Source organism: Hevea brasiliensis, chromosome 5, assembly GCF_030052815.1.
Source record: "Hevea brasiliensis isolate MT/VB/25A 57/8 chromosome 5, ASM3005281v1, whole genome shotgun sequence".
In the NCBI taxonomy this organism is placed as follows: domain Eukaryota; kingdom Viridiplantae; phylum Streptophyta; class Magnoliopsida; order Malpighiales; family Euphorbiaceae; genus Hevea; species Hevea brasiliensis.
Window position 1 is genome coordinate 12094853 of NC_079497.1, and position 25233 is coordinate 12120085.

The following is a 25233-nucleotide window of genomic DNA, read 5'->3' on the forward strand; positions in this document are numbered from 1 at the left end:
AATTAGACCAGACTAAGAGCCGATTCAGAATCCAAAGCAAACTAACTTAAATTGAGTTGGAATTAGATTGTAATTAATTAAATTCATTTTTAACTTGAACCATAAATGAATTGAATTAAAATTGAATTGGAATTGAACTAGATGGTTCTGGGCTAAACCATTTTTCTTTTTATTTAAAAATTAAAAAAAAATTTGAAAAAAATCTGAACCATTCAATTTAAATTTAGATCGAATTGGAACCAAAATTAGACTAAAACCTAAATCGAAATCTTAGGGTTCATAATTTCGGTTCCGAACTAGTTCGAATAGGAACCGGCTTGGTGGTGAGTCCACCCGTAATATGTTGGCGCCTCCAAACTTTGCTATATATGATATGTTTCTATTACAAGGAAAAAAAATCCCCTCATTAAATTTGTATTATTTTTATGGTGCTACTCTTAGTATAAGAAGATATTATTTAAAGTTCTTTGAAATTAATTAATCAAGGGTTGAAATGTGAAGACAACAATCAATACATAAGTAATTTAATTTAATCAATCAACTTTGATTTGGTATTAGATATTATTTAATATTTTTGGTGGTTATAAATTTAAATCTCAATAGTCAACTCAATTATGAAATAATTAATTTATTAACTCTATTTATAGTGAGATATTTTCAATCAAATAATTAAATAATAATTAATAGTGATTATGGTAATAGCGTAGCCTTAGAGCATTGGTGGTGGTAATAATTATAGTTACAATAATAATAATTAGGTGATAATAATAATAACAGTGTAATCATTGAGTTATAACAGCAATAGTAATAATAATGATATTAGCATGATAATAATATTGACGATCACAACGACGATAGCTAAATAGTTATTTTTAATAATGAAAGAAATAAATCCAAATAAATAATAATTATTTTCGTTACATTATATCAGCTTTAATTAGGTAGCTGGTGTCGTTGGGGAGCATCCCGGATCCAATCATATCATAAAATGGGAACACGACAAAAGCTATACTGAATCATATCAAATCGTATTGCTTGACTTGATGTTCCAACTATTCTGCAATTGTTTTTGCTCTGGAATTAATCATGATAGATGTTTTTCTTGGAAACTGAAGATAATGTTAAAACAGAAAAAGAAAAAGTAAACTAAAAACAAATTCTTATTAACCATAGAAGATGAGCTTTAGTCATTGAAAAAGATCAACTGAAACAGGAGAAAAGAAAAAAGAAAAAAAATCAAGAACATTGCAATGGATATGGCTCCTTCTAACATAAGATAATTTCTTGCCTTGTCGTAACTTGATCGCAGCCAGGACAGTGTGGGTCATTGACAATTATATATTCCTGATTTTTTTTTTTCTTTTACGAAACGCACTGAAAATTGGCCATGTTCTCATAGGATACCAATTGTATGACAGGGAAGTTTTAAGGGGACAGTGAAGTCCAAACATTTTCTATACTTGTCAGGTATCCATCTTTTGTAGTGAGACGCATCGCACATTTTTCCTCCCTTGACATCTTCTTGGATTGGCAGAATGTAGCAGGGAAGGTAACTTCTGAATCTGCTTACATGCGCGAGAAATATCCATTCTCCAACAGCGTACATGAATTATTCTTTAGAGGTTTTATTTGATTTGGATATGCACACTCTGTACGTTTGATTCTAGTCTTTGAAATATAAGATTTGAAATTTTCATTATAATTGTTTTTAGCTTTTAATTTTGACAATTTAAAATTGATTTTGATCAATTTCTATTTTATCAATTTTAATTTTAAATTAAATCAGTTAAATTTTATTCCAAATCCAACCATAGCCTAATGAACAGACCAGCTTATTAATAATGTGGGATCATACGGCCTGGACTCAAACGTTGTTACAAATTGATCCAAAGGAGTAAGGTCCAGAGACACATAAGTCAGCCCATATTTTCTGTTTTACGCCCCCCACCAGCACTCTTTATTTCTTCAATTCCAAAAAAATTACTCGTCAAACAACACAAATTATAGTCCTATTGTAGATGGTAAATGGGTCAGCTGGAACAAAATATTAATTTTTATTAGAATTTCATATTGATCTGATGAACTTAAACAATTTGATTTCTGTTATGTTATTATGAGCTTTCCAGTTGATCCTCAATTGCAGATCATTCGAATTAGTGCTATTCTAAGTTTTGTATGAATTACAGATTAAACGAGTTGGAATGAAATTAAAATTTTATCAAATATCCGTCATATATGTGCACTGGGAAAACCATTATACATATAATTGGCTTCTTCTTGGCGGTGGTTCAAGAACTGATGATCCTCCCATTTTTATAGAAGATATTATATGCACATCTTGGTCTTGTAAGGTTTCTGTTAGACCCTACATATATCTTCAGTTACCTTATAAAAAAAGAATTAAGCAAAGTTATATAATTAATCATGTACTATTTTTTTTTTATAAAATGTATAATTATTATGAGACTTAATCATACTAAACAGTTAAACATTTTCACTCTTTTACGATTTAATTCGATCGTTTCAATTTTGACATAAAAATATAAATCTTCAAAAATTGAAATTTTTTTTTTAATTGTAAAATTAAATTTGAGGTAAATTGATGTAGCATGCCACCTGATATTTTTTATTATTAAATAATAGAACTCACGTATCATATCACTTAAAGTTAAAGGTTAAATAGTAGAATATATATAAATTTTTACATATATTGTTCATTTTATTTAAAAATTTTAATCTTTAATAATTTAATTATAAATTTTAAAATTAAAAAAATATATATTAAAAATACCTACTTTAATTTGGGAATTTTGATTTTTACGATATAAGATGCCAAGTTGCTTAACAATACAATTTGCAATGCATTTTCCAGACGTATTTCCGGCTTTAGAATCCCATTCTTATTCCATTGATCGAGTGAATATGCTTAAACCACTATAAGAGGCATCTAATTATGCTTCTATATTCGTTCCATATCCAGCAACTTAAATAATAATAATAATAATTTGTTAAGGTTAATTTGGGCTTAATCTGTGTGGATTGTATCATTGAGGAAACGAGAAGATTTTCTATACCAGTTTATTGATTTTTTTTTTTCATTATAAAGAGTTTGAATCTCCTTAAAAAAATGAAAATAATTTTAATTAATTAATTTACTATTCTACATTATCTTTAATATATTTTGGTGTAAATATATTGGTGTTTTAATCAACAATATTTATTTATTGTGGGTGGCTATCAACCTTATATTTTGCATAAAAATTCGAATCGGGCAATTATAGCCGCAAATTCACTGCAATTATAACATACAACTTGGCATTAAGAATTTGGCAAATATATTCACCATTAAGATTCTCGTCTGTAGATTAATTAATTGTTCTTCATGTACATGTAAATATGCCTCACAATCTCTCAAAAATGAATTTGATCAGTAACTTGCCAAGATCCAACTATGATGTGGCTCTGGCTCCTACTATGCCCTCTACGTGCATGGAAACAGACATGGGTTGCTTCACAGAAGGAGCTCATGGCAGTCCAACTCTCCAGAAGCTGGCGAATCAGCTCCAGTGTTTTAATCCGATAGGTGTGATAAAAGTAGGAAAACAATTCGACGATGCTGCAGGCTCAAAGCTTGAGGTCGCCGACTCTTTATCAGCAGAAGAAGATAATAAATTGTCCTGCGTGAAGTGGAGGACGAAAGCAGCTGTCTTGATTTGTCTTTTTGAGGGATATGAAGGCGAGCTGCGTGTTATTCTTACTAAGAGATCTATGAAGCTCTCTTCTCATCCTGGTAATTAATGAATTTTTATATATGCTCAAAACTCATTTTTTTTAATTAATATGAATTAATTTCAAGTACTTAACCATTTCAGGCATGAAATTTTGGTTAAGAATAGCACTTTGTAACATTTTTATATATATTATTTTCTGTTAAAAAAAAAAAAGGAGATGTAGCTTTACCAGGTGGAAAGATGGAAGAGGAAGATGCAGATGAATCTGCAACAGCATTAAGAGAAGCCATGGAAGAGATTGGCTTGAATCCTCATCTCGTTCAAATTGTTGCAAAATTAGAGCCTTTTACTTCCCAGGTACAGTTTCACTAGTTGAATTTGAAGCTGAAAACATCTGATGATATCCTAAACCTAAGATTTTCATGCATGCAGCACCAACTGAGAGTTGTCCCTGTGGTAGGTCTACTTGCCAGGATACAAGATTTCAAGCCTAGACTAAATATTGATGAAGTTGATGCTATTTTTGATGCCCCATTGGAGATGTTCCTTAAGGTCCTCAATATGTGTATCCAATGAATTAATCAAAACAAAGTTTCTACAGTAATCAAATAGTTAAATGCAAGAACAGGAGTTCAAACGATAACTTATATGTTTTTGTTATGAATGCAGGAAGAAAATCATCGATGTGAAGAGAAGGAATGGATGGAGTGGAAATATATTCTCCATCTGTTTGATTTTACATCAGAGCAAGGGGTTTTCCAGATATGGGGTTTGACAGCAAGCATTCTTATTCAAGCAGCCTCAATCATCTACCAGAGGTCTCCATCCTTCAAACAACATCTCCCTGACTTCCAACAACTACAAAAAGCTTTAAAAAATGCAACATGACAAATTTCAATAAACAAAATTTTTTACGCAAAAAGGATTAGCTAACATCAAACTGAATCAACCAGGTTGAAGTCTCTACTCCTGCGGTATATATTGTAACGCTATAAATGGATTTAACGGTACTAAACTTAACATAATTAGCACTCGATTATAAAAATATTAATCAGTAGCAGATTTATCTGAGATTTTTTTTCTTATGCTTAATGTCAAATACTTGTGATGATGTTATTAAAGACTTATAGCTATGATGGTTTTATGCATATCAACTGGTACTTACGGCTAATTTCTTTTCAACATTTTTTTTTAGCAAATAGAACCTGACATTAAACACCCTTTTTGTTGCAGTGCAATTAGATGATATTTGATTATTTAAGAGTACAGCATTGTAGAGTTCTTTTAAGGTTCTTTACTTGATCTAGCTCCAAAATCATGATCATCTCCAAACAGAAACTATTGTCTTTAAAGTCCCTCAGGAAACCAAATTACAATTCATATATAGGCAGGAACTGTATTTTAAATGCTCTGAAAAACAAAAAGGAAAGTGTATTTTAAATTTTGAGACCCATACTTAACAAGAGACCCATAATTAGGGGTCTAATCGATTACGGTAATAATAACTATTTTAGTAATTGTTTGTTGTTTTAATAATTGTCAACTGTTTTACTAGTTGTTAACAGTTAAATATTAGCTTAGCTGTTTATATAGTTATTTAAAACATAAGTGTTAGATAAAAAATAGCTAAATATTGATATCATTTTTTTTTTTTACTTTAATCAAAATGCTAAACACTATTTTAAAATTTATGGGAGTAATGTTTCATGATTCACTCTCTTAATACTAATATAATTACTTATGTTGCTGAACAATATAATAAGAGAGGTAGTACTATTTTGAACCTAGTCAAAATACTAAATATTAAGGCTGTGCATGGCTTTTGTTGTTCACGAACTGAATTGAAGAATCGTAACGAATCTAAAAAAATCATATTGAACATAAATTATTTTGATATTTTGATTTTTCACTAAAAATGAAATCGAAATAGTATTGAAACCGAATTTACACATATGTTTTCTATGATTTTTAGATGTATTATATACTTTAATATACATATATATATATATATATATGTGTGTGTGTGTGTGTGTGTGTGTGCAAGTGCACGAATTCGTGTAAATAATAAAGAGTGAATAAGACACATTCCCATAAGAATTATCTTTAATTACTAAAATTTATATTAATTTTACTAATATGTGGATAATTGAATTAGATTAAATTTAAAAAATTAAAATTGAACTAAAAATAAAATTAACTAAAATTAAAAATTAATTAATAAAAGTAATAAAAACTTTTAGTTTAAATTCAAATAAAAAAAATACCTAAAAATATTAATTTCACTTGACACAATAATTAATTTTAATCAATTTTATCAATAATCAATTTTAACTACTAATAATCAATTTTCACTTGAACTGAATTCTTGTCCAACCACGCTTTGACCGACCACATCTTGTATTTTCACCGTTGCTTCACTGTGGACGACGGCTAATTATAGTGCACCATACACTTTTAAATGCTTCTCGTAAATATATAAAGTATTGGATACACAAATGTTAAAAAGAGAACTTTATATTAGAATAAAGATAAATTATTAAATATACTCGGGATATATATATATATATATATATATATTATTTTTTATATTATAAAAAAAATTTATTTTTTTTATAAGAAAAAAAATATTATATTTTAATACTCCAAGAACATTTAATAATTAGCCTATAATAAGAGCTTGGAGGCGATGGAAATCTTAAAAGCCTACTTAGAGGTGACTCCATCAGTCCCTTCATGGCTAAACAAAGGAGACAACGCATGGCAAATGACGGCATCGGCTCTTGTAGCCATCCAGAGCATGCCAGGGCTTGTCATCCTCTGCGTTAGTATCGTCAAGAAAAAATGGGCTGTTAACACTGCCTTCATGGCCCTTTACGCCTTCGCCGCCGTCCTCATTTGCTGGGTTCTTCTTTGCCACCGCATGGCCTTTGGAGACCAGCTCCTCCCGTTCTGGGGTAAGGCTGGTCCAGCACTTGGCCAAAAGTACCTCGTTGACCGAGCCAAAGTCCCTGAAACTACCCATCAAAATGAAAATGGAGAAACTGAGACGGTTGAGCTTTACTCCGCCATGGCCACTCTCGTCAACTTTCAATTCACTTTTGCTGCTACCACGCTTATTTTGATAGTGGGTTCTGTTCTTGGCCGCATGAATATTAAGGCTTGGATGGCTTCTGTACCTTTATGGCTTATATTTTCTTATACAGTTGTTGCTTTTAGTCTCTGGGTTGAGGACTTTCTTTATCAATGGGGTGTCATCGATTACTCCGGTGGCTATGTTATTCACCTCTCCTCAGGAACTGCGGGCAAATGACCGTACTAAGGTAACTCAGAAACGAAAAATACCAGAATGTGCTAACAACTCCAAAAATTATGAAGAGGGGGCAGGTGGCAGTGGTCAGCGCCCCGAACGCTGTTCAAAATAGCGCCCGAACTCCGGACGCTATTTTGAATAGCGTCCGGGTTGAGCCACCTACAATAACCCCTGCACGCGAGGAATATTACGTCCCATCTCGTCCCATCTGTAACAGAGTAGCTCCGGATGCTAATTATATTAGCATCTTGTAACTCCGGACGCTAATATAATTAGCATCTTTGTGCATGGCGTGCAGATGTCCGGTCTCGTCCCAAGTCTGTCCCAAGTCCAATCTGAAGGCAGGGAATCTCCAGTGAAGGGGGACTCTATTTTTATTAGCGTCCTGTGTTCCCATTTTTACCGCTGCTCTCTCTCCCTGCGCTCTCATTTACGGCTTCCATTTCGCCCTCAAGCCGTCGCTCATTCATTCCTCATCCATTGTCTCCCTCGCTCATTCATTCCTCATCCATTGTCTCATTTTGGTGGAGCAGCTCGGGTGGAGCAAGAAGGAGAGGAGACAGGTGCAGTTGCAGTGGTAGATCACAAAGAAAGAAAGAAGAAATTTGAAAAAAAATTATAATAAGGTATGTATTTTGACTGTTTAATAATTTTTAACATGTAATATATGAAATGCTTAGGTGATAATAATGTTTATTATTGTGAAAATAATGTTTTTTTTTTTTGTGCATGTTTGTGAGAAACTTTTGGTGAGCAAGTTGATATTTTTGTAAGCATCACTTAAGAAATAAATTTTCGTTACAATTTTTAACATGCAATATATAAAATGCTTGAGTGTTAATGTAATTATTATGCTGAAAATAATATATATATATATATATATATATATATATATATATATATTTTATGCATGCATGTTGGTAACTCCGCCTAAGTAGTTTGCGCTTAGCCGGTCCCAAGCCCGGATAAAGGAGGAGGGTTGCGGTAGGTGACAACCAGCGTAAAAATTTCGTCACACCCTATGATATGGATTCAAATGATATAAACGTTGGGGCGTCCTCTACTAACGACGCGCTACATCGGAGCCCGGGTGTAGTGATAAATATGCAAGGGTGTAGGGCGTTCACCGAAAGCGACGCGCCATGCCGGCGCCCGGGTGTGGTGTTAAGTGAGCAAGGGTTCCCACATCATGGACGGGTGTGGGTAAAGAAGTTAGTCCATAGGACAGATAATAGAACAAATAGTGGAACAGAACACAAGATAGTCATAGAAAATAATAGAAGATATTATAGAAGGAGACCAATTAGGAAGGAGCAGGATAGGAGGAGGATCAGGGTTGGTACTTGGAATGTTGGATCACTTACAGGAAAATTAATGGAGCTTGTGGATACCTTGGAAAGGAGAAGGGTGAATATTGCTTGCATTCAGGAGACTAAATGGGTAGGAGAGAAAAGTAAGAAAGTGGGTAATTCAGGTTACAAATTGTGATTTACCGGAAAGGAGAGAAACAAGAACGGAGTGGGTATAATCATAGATGTGACATTGAAAGACGCAGAGTAAATGTGAAAAGAGTAGGAGATAGAATTATACTAGTAAAGCTAGTACTAGACAGAAGAAACAATAAATATAGTTAGTGCTTATGCCCCACAAATAGGACTAGACAAAGGAGAGTAAACAAAGGTTTTGGGAAGATATGGATGATTTAATGCAAAGCATACCGAATGAAGAGAATGTTTTCATTGGTGGAGATTTGAATGGACATGTAGGAAGTGATAGGCAAGGTTATGAGAATGTTCATGGAGGTTTTGGTTTTGGCAGTCGAAATGAGGAGGGAAAAAGCATCCTGGATTTTGCTATGGCATACGACCTAATACTAGCAAATACCTACTTTATAAAAAGAGAGTCACATTTAGTGACTTTCAAAAGTGGGCAACATAGAAGCCAAATCGACTTCCTCTTAACCAGGAAGACAAATAGAGCTCTATGCAAGGATTGCAAGGTCATTCCATGAGAGGCTTTAACAAGTCAACATAGGTTGGTGGTCTTGGATGTCAAGTTTAGGAACAATTCAAGTAAGGTCAGAAGAAATAGTGTAGCTCGAACAAAGTGGTGGGAGTTCAAAGGAGTAAAGCAAGTGAAGTTCAAAAATGAGCTTCTTGAGTCTGAAGTATGGAAGCTAGATATGGAGGCCAATGATATGTGGATACAGATGGCATCAAAGATTAGAGAAGTAGCTAGAAGAGTACTTGGGGAGTCTAAAGGACATGGACCACCCTCAAAAGAGAGATGGTGGTGGAATGAGGAAGTACAAAAGGCAGTGAAGAGAAAAAGGGAATGGTATAAGAAATTACCTAAATGTGATAATAATGAGGCATATGAACAATACAAGATAGCAAAGAAAGAGGCAAAAAAGGCAGTTAGCCAAGCAAGAGCACAGGCCTTTGAAAAGTTATATGAGAAACTTGGAACTAAAGAAGGGGAGAAAGATATTTATAGATTAGCAAGGAGTAGAGAAAGGAAATGTCAAGATCTCAATCAAGTTAGGTGCATTAAGGATAAAGAAGGAAAAGTGTTGGTGAAAGATGAGGACATTAAAGAAAGATGGAGAAATTATTTTAATGATCTCTTTAATAATAGTCAAAATGGAAATAGCGTGAATATAGATTATAGAACAATAGAAAAGAATGTAAATTATACTAGAAGGATTAGATCTTTAGAAGTAAATGAAGCACTTAAGAGAATGAAAGTAGGTAAAGCCTGTGGACCCGATGAAATACCAATTGAAGTGTGGAAGTATTTGGGAGATATGGGAGTGGCATGGTTAACTAAATTATTTAATAAGATTCTAAACTCAAAGAAAATGCACGATGAATGGAGAAAGAGTATTTTAGTACCTGTTTTTAAAAATAAGGGAGACATACAGAGTTGCTCAAACTATAGGGGAATTAAACTCATGAGCCATACTATGAAGTTGTGGGAGAGAGTTGTGGAGCATCGACTACGTCATGATACTTCTATCTCTCTCAATCAATTTGGTTTCATGCCCGGTCGTTCAACTATGGAAGCGATCTTTCTCATTAGAAGCTTGATGGAGAAATATAGAGATGGGAAGAAAGATCTACACATGGTTTTTATTGATTTGGAGAAGGCTTATGATAGTGTTCCAAGAGAGGTCTTATGGAATGCGTTAGAACAAAAGAGGGTATCTATTAGGTACATACAAGTATTGAAAGATATGTATGAAGGAGCAACTACTATTGTGCGCACAAAGGAGGGGACACAAGAGATTTTCCGATCTCAATTGGATTACACCAAGGATCACCATAAGCCCTTACCTTTTACATTAGTTTTAGATGAACCGATGAAACATATACAAGAGAGTATTCCTTGGTGCATGATGTTTATGATGATATTGTTCCGATAGATGAGACATGAGAAGGAGTTAATAGGAAGCTAGAACTTTGGAGAAGTATTCTAGAGTCAAAGGGTTTTAAGTTAAGTAGAACGAAGACAGAATACATGCATTGCAAGTTCAGTGAAGGCCAAACTGGTGATAGGGAAGGAGTTAGTTTGAAAGGAGTGGCACTGTTACAAAGTAATCACTTTAAATATATAGGCTCAGTCCTTAAAGTAGATGGGGGATGTGCGGAGGATGTTAGTCATAGGATTAAAGCCGGATTGTTGAAGTGGAGACGTGCCACGGAGTTTTATGTGATCGTAAGATTCCCAATAAATTAAAAGGAAAATTTTACCGCATGACCATACGACCGGCTATGCTATATGGTAGTGAGTGTTGGGCCTTTGAAAGAGTCGTATGCATCTAAGATAAGAGTTGCAGAGATGAGAATGTTAAGGTGGATGAGTGGTCATACTAGACTAGATAAAGTCCGTAATGAAAGTATTGGAGAAAAGGTAGGAGTGGTGCCAATTGAAGATAAGTTGAGAGAAGGGAGATTGAGGTGGTTTGGTCATGTGAAGCGTAGACATACGGAGGCTCCAGTTAGACAAGTAGAGCACATTAGGCTAGAGGATAGAAAGAAAAAAAGGGGTAGACCTAAATTGACTTGGAGGAGAGTAGTACAGCATGACTTAGAAGCATTACACATTTCTGAGGATTTAACCCAAAATCGTTCAGAGTGGAAAAAGCGAATCCATATAGCCGACCCCAAATTTTTGGGATAAAGGCTTAGTTGAGTTGAGTTGAGTTGAGTAGTATGCATGCATGTTGGTATGTTTGTGAGCAAGTTGATATATATATAGTAATAGCATAATACTGATAAAATGAGTAAAAGTTATTGGGAAAAATAATACAAGAAATTATATTTTTAGTGTATAATAGTAAAGAGGGTAAAGAAAAAATAATATAAATTTGTAGTATTAAGAAAATGTTAGGAAAGAGAAAATAAAAATTATAAATGTAAATTATGTTACAAAATAAATTTTATATTAAGTCATATAATTTTTGTATCTCATAATATAATAGTTTAATAAGTTGAACAGAGAATATTAGTATAAAATAAAATAATAGTTTAAGTTTTAAAAATTAGTAAAAGCTATAGAAGAAAGGGAAAAATTAATAGAAAATTGAGTTCATAATATATTATAAAAATGGATGTAATAAAAATAAAATATAAATTTATATAAAATATTATTAAAAAATGAAAAATTAGTAATATAAAAAATTGCCAAAAAAAATAAGTAGCATTTTAATTAAAATGTAATTATTAGAAATAAAATATTAATTTATTTTATTAATTAAAATTAAAAGAATAGAAAAATTAGTAATGTAAAATGTTGTTGAAAATAATTTCTTTATTAATAGAAAATTGAGTTCATAATATATTATAGAAAAGGATGTAATAAAAATAAAATATAAATTTATATAAAATATTATTAAAAAATGAAAAATTAGTAATATAAAAAATTGCCAAAAAAATAATTTCTAAAATGTAATTATTAGAAATAAAATATTAATTTATTTTATTAATTAAAATTAAAAGAATAGAAAAATTAGTAATGTAAAATGTTGTTGAAAATAATTTCTTTATTAATAGAAAATTGAGTTCATAATATATTATAGAAAAGGATGTAATAAAAATAAAATATAAATTTATATAAAATATTATTAAAAAATGAAAAATTAGTAATATAAAAAATTGCAAAAAAAAATAAGTAGCATTTTAATTAAAATGTAATTATTAGAAATAAAATATTAATTTATTTTATTAATTAAAATTAAAAGAATAGAAAAATTAGTAATGAAAAATGTTGTTGAAAATAATTTCTGTATTAATAGAAAATTGAGTTCATAATATATTATAGAAAAGGATGTAATAAAAATAAAATATAAATTTATATAAAATATTATTAAAAAATGAAAAATTAGTAATATAAAAAATTGCCAAAAAAATAAGTAGCATTTTAATTAAAATGTAATTAATAAAAATAAATTATAAAATTATATGATTTAGATAATATTAAAGAAATAAAAAATAGTAAAATAAAAAAAATTGGCGAAACTCAATATAACAATTAATATGTAATTATTTAAAAAAAATTAATATTATTAAAATATGATTAAAAAATTAAAACAATAGTAACATAAAAATTTATCGAAATCATTGCATATTTAATTAAAATTTAATTATTAAAAATAAAATATTAATTTATTTTATTATTTAAAATTAAAAGAATAGAAAAATTAGTAATGTAAAATGTTGTTGAAAATAATTTCTTTATTAATAGAAAATTGAGTTCATAATATATTATAGAAAAGGATGTAATAAAAATAAAATATAAATTTATATAAAATATTATTAAAAAATGAAAAATTAGTAATATAAAAAATTGCCAAAAAAAATAAGTAGCATTTTAATTAAAATGTAATTAATAAAAATAAATTATAAAATTATATGATTTAGATAATATTAAAGAAATAAAAAATAGTAAAATAAAAAAAATTGGTGAAACTCAATATAACAATTAATATGTAATTATTTAAAAAAATTAATATTATTAAAATATGATTAAAAAATTAAAACAATAGTAACATAAAAATTTGTCGAAATCATTGCATATTTAATTAAAATGTAATTATTAGAAATAAAATATTAATTTATTTTATTAATTAAAATTAAAAAAATAGAAAAATTAGTAATGTACAATGTAAAACTTATTGTCAACCAGACCATTTATGCTGATAGTTGTTGCGATTTTTATTTTATCAGAAATGTCAATTCCAAGTTTTGCTACTTTATATTGGGATGGAGAAATCATTATGGATGATGAAGGCTATGAATATTATGGGGGTTCATCAACCGTTATTACTATTGGTAAACGTATGGATTTTGGTACTTTAGGAATGAAAATTGTCCGTGGAATTAATCTTAAAAGTGGACATGAATTTATATCGAAAATCTTATTCAGACAACCCATTGAAAAAAATGGCTCATTTAAATGGGATTGCATGGGGTTGGCAAACGATGACGATGTGAATATTATGTTTAATTTCATTGATGAAATTGGAGGTATGTCATCGATTGAATTATATATTGACATTTTTCGACCATCTGCAAATGTTGTTGATGAAGCGAGCCCATCAAATAGTTGTTACACTGAAGCACTTAAGTGTACGGATGATTTTGAATCCGCTAGCAATGATTATTATCCTGATGATGATAAGGATGATGCGGAGTCTGATGAAGAATGGATTGATAGTGATGACTGGGTCATGAATGAGGATGGTGGTCATCATAATGAGTTAGTAATAGATTTGCCTTTTTACTATAATACTCATGTTGCAAACCCAATAATGCCGCTTGTCCCTCCTCCGCCTTATAGTGAAATAGATTTTTCATTGCTAACGGTTGATCCATGGTCAACACCACAGTGTAGTTCAATGTGGGATCCATTAAAAGAGTTTGAATTAGGAATGATATTCTCATCTAGAGAGGATGTCCAAAAAGCTGCCAAAGAATATCATTTACATAGGCACCATGAGTTTTGTAATGAGGAGACAAAGAGTAGAACATATGCCATCAGGTGCAAAGACACAAAGAGCAATTGTAAGTGGAGATTGCGTGCCTCACGAGGGATAGGAAGTGATATATGGAAAATTACGCGATATAATGGACCACATACATGTGTTAATCCATCACTGTCACAAGATCATAAGCAATTGGATAGCAAATTTATATCTGATTTCATTCTCGCCATTGTACGTGAACAACCCAATGTGAAGATAGGAGCGTTACAGTCTGAAATAAAAGATAAGATTGGATATATGCCTAGTTATCGAAAGACCTGGAAGGCTAGGCACAATGCAATTATTAAGATCTTTGGTGATTGGGACGAATCTTATGGAAGGTTGCGATAATTTATGCTTGCTTTATGCAAACAGAACCCTGAAAGTATGTTCTTCATTGAAGATGATCCTTTTTTCGTTAATAATAGATTAGATCCTGCTTATCGAGTTTTCGATAGAATGTTTTGGGTATATAAACAAACAATAGAAGGATTCAAGAACTGTCGACCGGTTATATTCATAGACTCAACTTTTTTATATGGAAAGTATAAAGGATGTTTATTTTGTGCAACAACACTTGATGGTAATAACCATATTTTCCCAATTGCGTGGGCAATAGTCGACAGTGAAAATACAAGGAACTGGGATTGGTTTATGTCTTGTTTGAGGGTGTTTATGATAGATCGTAAAGGAATATGTGTTATATCAGATAGACATATTGCCATAAAAAAGGCAATGAATCAAGATTGGTGGCAGCCTCCTGATGGGCATCATCGATACTGCTTAAGACATATCATCAGCAATTACAACACAAAGTTTAAGAATACTAATATGAAAGAAGCTCTCCGAAAGGCAGGTTAGTTTTCTAAGTTGACTAGTTATTGTTACTGTAATCTAAATATAAATTTGACATGTGTATCCAACAAATAACATGGCTTTTTTATTTTTACAGCACAACAATTGGAAAAAAAAAATTTTATGAGGCCATGAACACAATCAAGAATGAGCATCCTGATACATTTGAATGGGCTACAAAGATACCTTTGGAAAAATGGACACGTTCTCATGATGGAGGGAAACGTTATGGCTCCATGACAACTAATACTGTTGAGTCTGTTAATGGAATACTCAAAGGGATCTGTGCTTTACCCATAACTACAATGGTAGAAAAAATATTTTTCCAGTGTGTTGATTATTTTGACAGATGCCGCATGACCCTCCGTGAGCAACTGCAAATGGGCTTCAAATTTACACCAGCATGTCGTCAACTATTACTTGACAATTTAAATGAAGCAAACTCATATAATGTTCGAATCTTTAACCGCGATTGTGGTGAATTTGAAGTTTGGAAGGGAAGATCTGAAACGAAGCATGTGGTCAAACTTGATGAAAGGATATGCACATGCAAGAAGTTTGAAGAAATACGCATTCCATGTTCTCATGTGATTGCTGCATGCCAAGCAATGTCAATTAATTATGAGCAATACGTTTCAAATTATTACACGTTGGAGCGAACGCTTAAGTGCTATGAGTGGCAGTTTCATGCTCTTGGACATCCTGATGATTGGCCAACAGACAATTATCCAGTTCTTTTACCTGACCCAACCCAGAAAAGGTGTAAAGGACGACCAAATTCGTCAAGGAAGAAGAATGAAATGGATTGGCGTGTAAATCATTGTTCGCTATGTCATGGACAAGGACACACAAAAAAAAGTTGTCACATGCGAAGGAACAACATAACTTAATTATGTTAATATGTATCATTATTATAAATTGTTGCGGACTGTATTTATTTTTATATTTTAATTTTATGTGTGTAAATGTAACATGTATTATTATCAAGTACATTATCTCCCATAATGTTTGCATTATCATGTGATTCTCATTTATTTATTTGTGCTCCATTTTGTTTATGTCGTAGATAATATAATGGCTCGTATAATGCGCACTCCAAAAAGGATTGTCAATCAACAACAAAGAGCAAGGGTACATGGTCTAATTAAGAATTTGATTAATCTACCAATGGAAGTAACACCCTCAACTACAGGGAATTACCTACTCTGCATTGTTAAGCATATGATAAGGGTCAACGGGCTCATTCAACAAATCATATGGGAAGGAGAGCTATTAACAGATAAACCTAGATATTTGGCTTTAAGGTCAGCTTTTAGCTGTATCTACGACAAGGGTATACTTGACCGCGTATGGCAAAAATTAGAAGCTAACCGTACCCTATCATATTTACTGCTAATTAAGGGATTCACAAAAGAATATGCTAGTTGGGTCGCTACGCGGACAATGTGTCGGTCAACTGGTATAAAAATTCGTGATAGTAACAAACATACTCTGTTGAAGTTCATGTTACCTAAAATCAACTACACATTGGACAAAGACCTTTATGATGAGCTAATTAGATCATGTCCTGTGAATCAAATAGTCAGGGTGACCTAATTAGTTTTAATATTTATATGTGTTGTTCATGTATATTAATATGTTTTGATGATGTACTCAACAATATTGTACTTTGAAGTAATGTATTGACTATGTTTATTTATATAATTTAATTCCTTCATTATATGTTTTTGTTACCATTCGTGTATTAATTAATGTACAAGAAACATATGTGCATTGTTTTACCTATTAAAAAATCCATTGAAAATGTATATTTTGTAATACTAAATAGGTATGACTACACAACAAGAAAGAAGAGATTACATTGTGCCTGGTCCAATTGATAAAGAGCTTCTTCAACTCCAGCCACAACACCGTTCTGAAGGGATTTGGAATGGTACAGTTGAGCATGAAGTGGTTACATGCAGGAGGCAGGGGCTAATATTACATACTGACATTGATGACCGAATTGTTCTTCATCTTCGCGATTCTGGATTTATTAGTATTGCTTGACTAGGGTTTTTTTCTCTTGATTGGCACCTCATCAGTGCCTTTGTAGAGCGATGGCGACCGGAAACCCATACGTTTATGATGCCAATTGGTGAGTGCACAATCACTCTTCAGGATGTCAGCATTATTTCTGGTTTGCCAGTACATGGGTCTCAGAATCCGGAATGTCACGCCGATCGCCGTAAGTTTGTGAGACATTATTGGGAGCTAGACCACCCCCAGAAATGATCCGAGGACATACACTAAAATTATCGTGGCTAGCTGATGAGTTTGGAGATATTCCACATCAGGCTGATGATTTAACCGTATTATGGCATGCAAGAGCATTCATATTACGACTCATTAGTTCGATATTTCTCGACAAGACAAACTCACGTGTCAACTTGATGTTTCTACCCCTTCTAGAAGACTTGAGGGAAGCTACGACATACTGTTGGGGTGGAGCTTGCTTAGCCTTCCTTTATCGTGAGCTATGCCGTGTTGCTGTTACCGAAACAAAGGAGATTTCAAGACCACTATTCATTTTGTAGATCTGGGCTTGGGAGAGATTTAAAATAATCTCTCCATCAATAAGGGATCCATCAGCACCTCATGATGCACCTCTAGGTGCTAGGTATGTCATTAAATTTATATTTTTATCCATTAAGCAATGAATAAATTGCCTTTTATTGTATTATATTTTTAATTTTCTTATCAACTAACAGGTGGAGTAGAGCTCGACAAATCACTGAAGTAACAACCCATGTACTGCCACAAATTCGGTACAACCTTGATCGGATGCGACCTGAAGATGTAATAATATGAAATAAAATTCCATACATAAGTCAAAATTCCATAAATCTGACAAAAAATAATATGTTATATTTTTCCGTACATTTATAATCACTTCATATTTTGCTAATATTCACTTGTAGATCACTTGGGAACCATATAGTGAGGAATTATTGGATGAGCTGCCAGACATGTGTATCCAAGGTCGTCCCAGTTGGAAGACAGTGGTGCCATTAATTTGCTTTCATATTATTGAATGGCACCAACCTGACAGAGATGAGGCAGTTTGGTTTGGCCCAGCCTATTCCAGCACCACCAATGCAAACAGATGAGTTGCACGATATTACTCTCCGACTCAGTGAGAGTAATTGGGCACACCACCATGCAACATATATTCATCGTTGGAATAGGCGAGAACAATATATTGTTCAAGGGCAACAAATGGGACAACCACTCCACCATCATTCTGAATATATGGAGTGGTACCGTCGAGCTGCTAGACGTTGGATCTCAATAAGTGGAGCTACTATTGGTTGTGTGGTAATGATTAACAACATGTATTTTTTTCATTATTAAATACTTATAATAATAATTTTATATTTTTTAACCTAAAATGTAACGTTATGTATATATTTTTTATTTTTACAGGAGGACGCAATTGAGGATTGTTTGATAAAATTACAAAATCCATCAACACAAAACGTGGCAGAAGTTAAGCGTACATTAAGAAAAATGATGATTGCTCTGGAATAAGAAAGTAGGCTTTGCCAAATGCCACCTCTTTAGTCTGCACCTCAAGCAGCAACTTTTAATGATGAATTGGAAGAGGACCAACCCATCAGCCAACCTGGGCCCTCACGTAGACTAGCACGACGTCAATCACGTCCTCCTCGACGTCGTCAACATCAAATGCATCAATCCTCTCCACCTGATGATGTTATGCCCCCACCTGTCGCATTTCACCCTTTCTGCATGGCATCAGCGGCTGGTCCTATTCCCTTAGCTCCTGCACCGTCTCATCCTAGTCCATCCACAGTATTCCAACCATATTCAGAAACTATCCCCCCACATTATACTGGTTGGATGCCTACCCCATCAATACCTGGCCCATCAACACCATGGATGTCATATCATTCTCATGTGTAAAGCAGAAGTACATTTGACTTCACTGAGAGTCAGCAGCCACAAACACCAATGAGTAGCTTATTTGCTCCATTTGGCAGACCATCTAGCATTGGGCCATCACAATATGCTTCGAGTCAATTTGGCGGATATGGTTCAGATCAATACTATGCACTATATCAGTCTGGTGCCTTAGGCTATATTCCATCTGGTACAGGTCTATTTGGACACCATGAACAAGGTGCTATGCATTATACTGCAGGGAGGGAATCATCAGGACAACAACAAGGGCAACCTGGCCATCCCCAAGATGCACAAGGTGATCCAGAAGAGCAGCAAGAAGGGGGACAACATCGAGTTCTTCACCCGAGACGACATATTCGAAGACCTGGTTGTGGCACATGACTAATTTAAATATTTATTTTTATTTGTATAATAATTATGAATACTTATCTTAATTTATATCTTGCTTTAAGCCAATTGCTCGTATGACATGTTAGTAAACATTTTATATATATATTTTTAATTAATTTGAAAATAATAAAGTAATTAAAACTAATAAAGTAATTACATTTATTAATTGCTATGAAGAAAATATATTATCCATAATTATAATAAGAATAAAAATTAATATTAGTTATACTTTAATAACTTTTAACGTTTATAACTAACATAATTTTAAATTTATCAATCTACTATGTTCTAAATATTAGAAACAAAAAAATTCCTATCACTACAAGAAATTAAAAAAATAGCTACAAAAATTACCGACCAAATATACTGAAATTTCGTAGGTAATCAGAGATTACCGACGAATTACCGACGAAATTTTTTCGTCCACAAATACTAGCGTAGGTAATTTTTACCGACGAAAAAATGTCTTCGCTAAATTTACCGACAAAAAAAATGTTGTCGCTAAATTTACCGACGAATTATTTTGTAGGTAAATCTAAATTTTTTTGTAGGTAATTTCGTAGGAAATTTTGCTCTTATAAATTACCGACTATTTACCGACAAAATTTTTCGTTAGTAATTACCGACGAAAACAAATTTTCGTAGCTAATTTTTATTTAATCTTTTTTAATTTAGTCATTACTTTTTAATTTAATTTAATTTTTAATTTTTTCTAATTTAAATTAACTTTTAAATTAAATTAAATTTGTAATTTTTTTTAATTTAAATTAACTTTTAAATTTAATTTAATTTAAAATGTAATTTAAATTTTAATTTAATTTAATTTAATTTAAAATTTTCAAATTAATTTTTTAATTTTTTTTTATTTTTTAATTTTTAAAATTTTAAATTAAATATTAATTATTAATTATTTTAATTTATAATTTTTTAAGATTTAATTGACTTAAAAAAAATTACTAGTGGAGCCCAACGTAGGCCCCATATATGTGACTATGGCATAATTGCTCTATATTGGAGAGTAGTTCTTCTTTTATAGACAAACTCACTACCCTCAAATCTATTCTCAAACGATGTGGGAATTTCACATTTTTTGTGATTTACCGACGAATTACCGACTAAATATATTTCGTAGGTATTTTTTTAAAATTTTATTTTTAATTTCTCCTTAATATTACCTACGAAAATCGTTTCGTTGGTAATTACCGACGAAAACAATTCGTAGCTAAAATTTTTTAAGTTTTTTAAAATTTTTTTTCCTATTTTCTTCTTAATATTACCTACGAAAAGTATTTCGTTGGTAATTACCGACGAAATACTTTTCGTAGGTAAATTTTTTTAATTTTTTAGAATTTTTTTCTCTATTTTCTCCTAAATATTACCTACGAAAAACTTTTCGTTGGTAATTACCGACTAAAATTTTTTCGTAGGTAAATTTTTTTTTGTTTTTTAGAATTTTTTTCTTTATTTTCTCCTTAATATTACCTACGAAAAGTATTTCGTTGGTAATTACCGACGAAATACTTTTCGTAGGTAAAATTTTTTTAGTTTTTTAGAATTTTTTTCCCTATTTTCTCCTAAATATTACCTACGAAAAGCTTTTCGTTGGTAATTACCGACTAAAATTTTTTCGTAGGTAAAATTTTTTTAGTTTTTTAGAAATTTTTTTCCCTATTTTTTCCTTAATATTACCTACGAAAAGCTTTTCGTTGGTAATTACCGACGAAAAATTTTTCGTAGGTATTTTTCTTAGTTTTTAAGAAATTTTTTTCTCTATTTTTTCTTAATATTACCTACGAAAAACTTTTCGTTGGTAATTACCGACGATAAATTTTTCGTAGGTATTTTTTAAAAAAAAATTATTTTCTATTTTCTTCTTAATATTACCTACGAAAAGCGTTTCGTTGGTAATTACCGACGAAAAAAATTCGTAGCTAAAATTTTTTCAAGCTTTTTATATTTTTTCTTCTCTATTTTCTCCTTAATATTACCTACGAAAAACATTTCGTTGGTAATTACCGACGAAAAAAATTCGTAGGTAAAATTTTTTAGCATTTTAGAAATTTTCTTCTCTATTTTTTTCTTAATATTACCTACGAAAAACTTTTCGTTGGTAATTACCGACGAAAAATTTTTCGTAGGTATTTTTTTTAAAATTTTATTTTCTATTTTTTTTTACTATTACCTACGAAAAGCGTTTCGTTGGTAATTACCGACGAAACATTTAGTCGTTATTTTTATTATTTAGTCGCTAATTTTACCGCTAATGTTAGGCACCACTTTTACCTACGAAATTACATCGTCGGTAAAGTTTTAGTCGGTAATTTCGTCGGTAAAAATTAGTTTAAATTTTATTTCTCTTTTCGTCGGTAAAGCGTCGGTAATTCGTCGGTAAATTACCCACGAAATTCTGTAGTCGGTAATTTTCGTAGTTATTTTTAACTTTTCTTGTAGTGTATTAAGATGTATAAAATATACTATTTCAAATATTATACATTAATATTTTTAATCTATAAATTAAGAAATATTTTTATGATTAATAAATTTTTTTTTTACAAAAATATGAAATTAATTTTTTGAATATAAATATTTTTTAAACCGTACAATTATATTCTATTTACAATATATAAATAAAATTAATTTCATAAATATATAATATTAAATAAATATTACTACTACTAAAACATAAAACAAACTTTAAAAAAAATCAATCTATATATTTTATAAAATATAATAAATAACTATAATTAAATGATCAAAATATTATAAATTTAATATATTTTATAAAATCAATTAAATAAATAAAATATAAAAATTGTGCTGTTTTGGGACGCTAATATGATTAGCGTGTTTCTGCTTTGGGACGCTAATATGATTAGCGTGTGTCTGCTTTGGGACTCTGCATGGGGTGCATGGCGGAGAGGCGCTCTGAGACGCTACTATAAGTAGCGTTTTTCTCGTTGGGACGCTACTGGCATGGTGCTGGTCGTGGGGACACTATTTTGAATAGCGTTTTCTTTGGGACGCTATTTTAAATAGCATTTATGTGTTGGGACGCTATTTTTATTAACTTTTTTTGGTTTCCTCATCCCTTCCCCGTAATTTTCCAAAATTCTATCCCGTTTCGGTATATTATTTTTTAAATTGCCCCTGTACGGTCAATTGCCCCAGGAACTGCAGGGTTAACCGCAGCTTATTGGGTACGTACTATAAAATTCCTGAGATCTAGCTAATTGATCATTCTTTATATTTTTCATTTTTCAATGATGGAGCACCATATGCAGCTACTATAAATGCTTCGATTGCGGTATTAAACACCAACGTAAGTGCAGCGACAAACTTGCTGTTATGGACGTCTCTAGATGTTGTGTTCTTTGGCAAACCATCGGTGATAGGAGCTGTTCAGGGCATGATGACCGGACTAGCTTGCATTACCCCAGGAGCTGGTGAGTGTCAGAAGGTTTTCTGAAATTATTGAATATATTGTGGCAACTGAAATTGACGAATTAATTTATGGTGTTTATTTACATTATTGATTCAGGGCTGGTTCAATCTAGGGCGGCTATGGCGATGGGAATGCTTTCAGGTAGCATTCCATGGGTGTCTATGATGGTGCTCCACAAAAAGTCTTCGTTGCTACAGAAGGTTTTTTTTTTTTCATATATTATTGCCCTTTTTATTATTATTTTTTTCACATTCAAAAATATATTGGGTTTTTTTTAACCATTGTTCTTAATTAAGACACTAATTCAGAAGTAGTTTTATATACTTATAATAACAGTATAACATTGTGTTTATTAAGATTAATTAAATACTATTATCAATTACAAATTTTATATTATAAAATAAAAAATTATATTTTTATATAATATTATATCTTTTTAATATATTTATATATAATATTAATATTTTTAGTATAAAATTAATAATAAATAATCATATTTAATAAATTTTAGTAAATATGATGTTGAAAAATCGAATTTTATTACAATTGATAGCAACTTAAAATAATAATTAGAGTGTATTGTATTCTAAAGAAGTGCACATCACATTAATATGTGAAAGATCTATTCACACTTGCAATCACAATGAATATCGTATCATGCCCAAATAGAAGAGTCTCAAAAATATTATGTAATTTTCAACAATAGAAAAGGTAGATTATGATGACGACGACGACGATGAAGGTATTCAATTAAATCACTCATCTCATGATAAGTTGATCAAGTTGTCAGCAAGAGTACCTAGCTAGTTATAAAATATGATTAATGAGTAGCAATTCATTTCAAAGTAGAAAAGGAAGCAAAATATATAAAAATTTATGGTAGATGATGAGGGAAAATGCAAGCATATGAGAGTTAGATGGAATTAATAAAAGATAAAAATAAATTTTTCTCAAAAGAAAAATCCACCATCGGTTTAAAATGATAAATTCTTCGACAAAAATATTTTTGTCTTGAATATATATATGCAATAAATTTCTAAAAATGGACTTTTGTCAAGTTGGTGGAACCTTTTGTCTTTGTTCTTGAAAATTCTTGCCTACATTTAGTATATTATAGATTTAGTATATTATAGATTCAAAATATAAGATATATAGTAAAATTTATTTATTAAATATATATCTCATCTATTTATATTTTAAATTCATGATAAAACAAATCTAAGTAAGAAAAATTTCCACTTATCTTATGTTTTAACCATTAAATTAAAACATTTAATCAAATTTCAATAAGGAAATAATGACCCTATGTAATCGTTTCTTCAATCTTATAACATTCTTTGTCTCATCATTATTTTTTTAAGAATTTTTTTTTATAAAAAAAATCATCACTGATCTTAAAGGTTTCTCTTGCTTTTATTCCTTTTTTTTCCTTAAACTATTTACCCTTTTTTAATGTAAAATAGAATTCATATATATCTTTTTATAATTCATCAATTCATTGTTTATTTTATAAAAAAAAAATAACTCATATATATCTGTTTAATAAGTTTTCAATACATTGAAAACATTAAAGAAATTATTTAAGTGCAGGTGGATGACACCTTGGGTGTATTTCACACCCACGCGGCGGCTGGGCTATTGGGTGGTCTCCTCACAGGGCTTCTGGCAGAGCCAGATCTTTGCGACCTTATTCTGCCAAAGAAAACAAGAGGTGCATTTTACGGTGGAAATGGTGGGGTGCAATTCTTGAAGCAAATGGCTGCTGCTTCCTTTGTTATAGCGTGGAACATAGTCTTCACAACCATAATCCTTGTAACTATAAGACTGTTCATGCCCTTGAGAATGGCCGAAGAGCAACTTGTGATCGGAGACGATGCCGTTCATGGAGAGGAAGCATATGCTCTTTGGGGTGATGGAGAAAAATATGACCCAACTAAGCATGGTTGGAATACCAGCTGTGTGTGTGGACAGGAAATTGCACCTTCCCCTTATGGTAATGGTGCAAGAGGTGTCACCATCAACTCATGAGGCATGCATATTTTTGCGGTATTCGCAACAAATGTGTACATATTTTTGAAAATGTAAAATCTAGTTTATTATAAACTCAAAATATAAATTTATGAAATTTATATATTTAATGAATAAATTTTATTATTTTATATTTTAATTTCATGATAAATCAGTCTAAGTTAGAAAATTATTCATAAAAGTTGGCTCATGACGATATAGGGGAAGTTTTGATCTCAATATTGCTCCAATTCTAGATGTCTTGGAAGAAATTTTAAGAAAAAAAAAAAGAAAGAGACAAATTATGGAATTATTAAATTATTATTTTATTTGCATGTATATTTTTTTTTCTCTAATCATATTTACCTAAATTTGATAATTGATAGGTGAAATTTAATTAGTAGTTAGATGAATAGCGTCACACGTAGATAGTATTTACATTTTTTTAATGTAATTAGATGATTAAGAAGTAGAAAAATAAATTGTTTAATTATATATCTCCTTATATATG

General features: G+C 31.2%; 2 protein-coding genes across 3 annotated transcripts; both read left to right on the forward strand.

Annotated features, from left to right (window-relative positions):
• The first annotated feature begins 3357 nt into the window (after positions 1-3357).
• LOC110667272 (nudix hydrolase 11) lies at positions 3358-4881 on the forward strand. 2 transcript variants are annotated; one of them, XM_021828068.2, is made up of 4 exons: positions 3364-3790; positions 3946-4088; positions 4164-4283; positions 4401-4881. In XM_021828068.2, the coding sequence occupies exons 1-4, from the start codon at positions 3397-3399 to the stop codon at positions 4617-4619; spliced, it is 876 nt and encodes a 291-aa protein (XP_021683760.2). In that variant the 5' UTR covers positions 3364-3396; the 3' UTR covers positions 4620-4881. The 2 variants fall into 2 exon arrangements, with proteins under 2 accessions (XP_058003832.1, XP_021683760.2); XM_058147849.1 differs by lacking the exon at positions 4164-4283 and having other exon boundaries at positions 3358-3790.
• A 1536-nt stretch (positions 4882-6417) lies between these two features.
• On the forward strand, positions 6418-24768 carry LOC110667268 (ammonium transporter 2-like). Its single transcript, XM_058147004.1, is given in 5 exon segments — positions 6418-7033; positions 22451-22516; positions 22519-22716; positions 22812-22915; positions 24306-24768. Coding segments are annotated over 5 exon segments (1422 nt in total). The 3' UTR covers positions 24744-24768.
• The last annotated feature ends 465 nt before the right edge of the window (positions 24769-25233 follow it).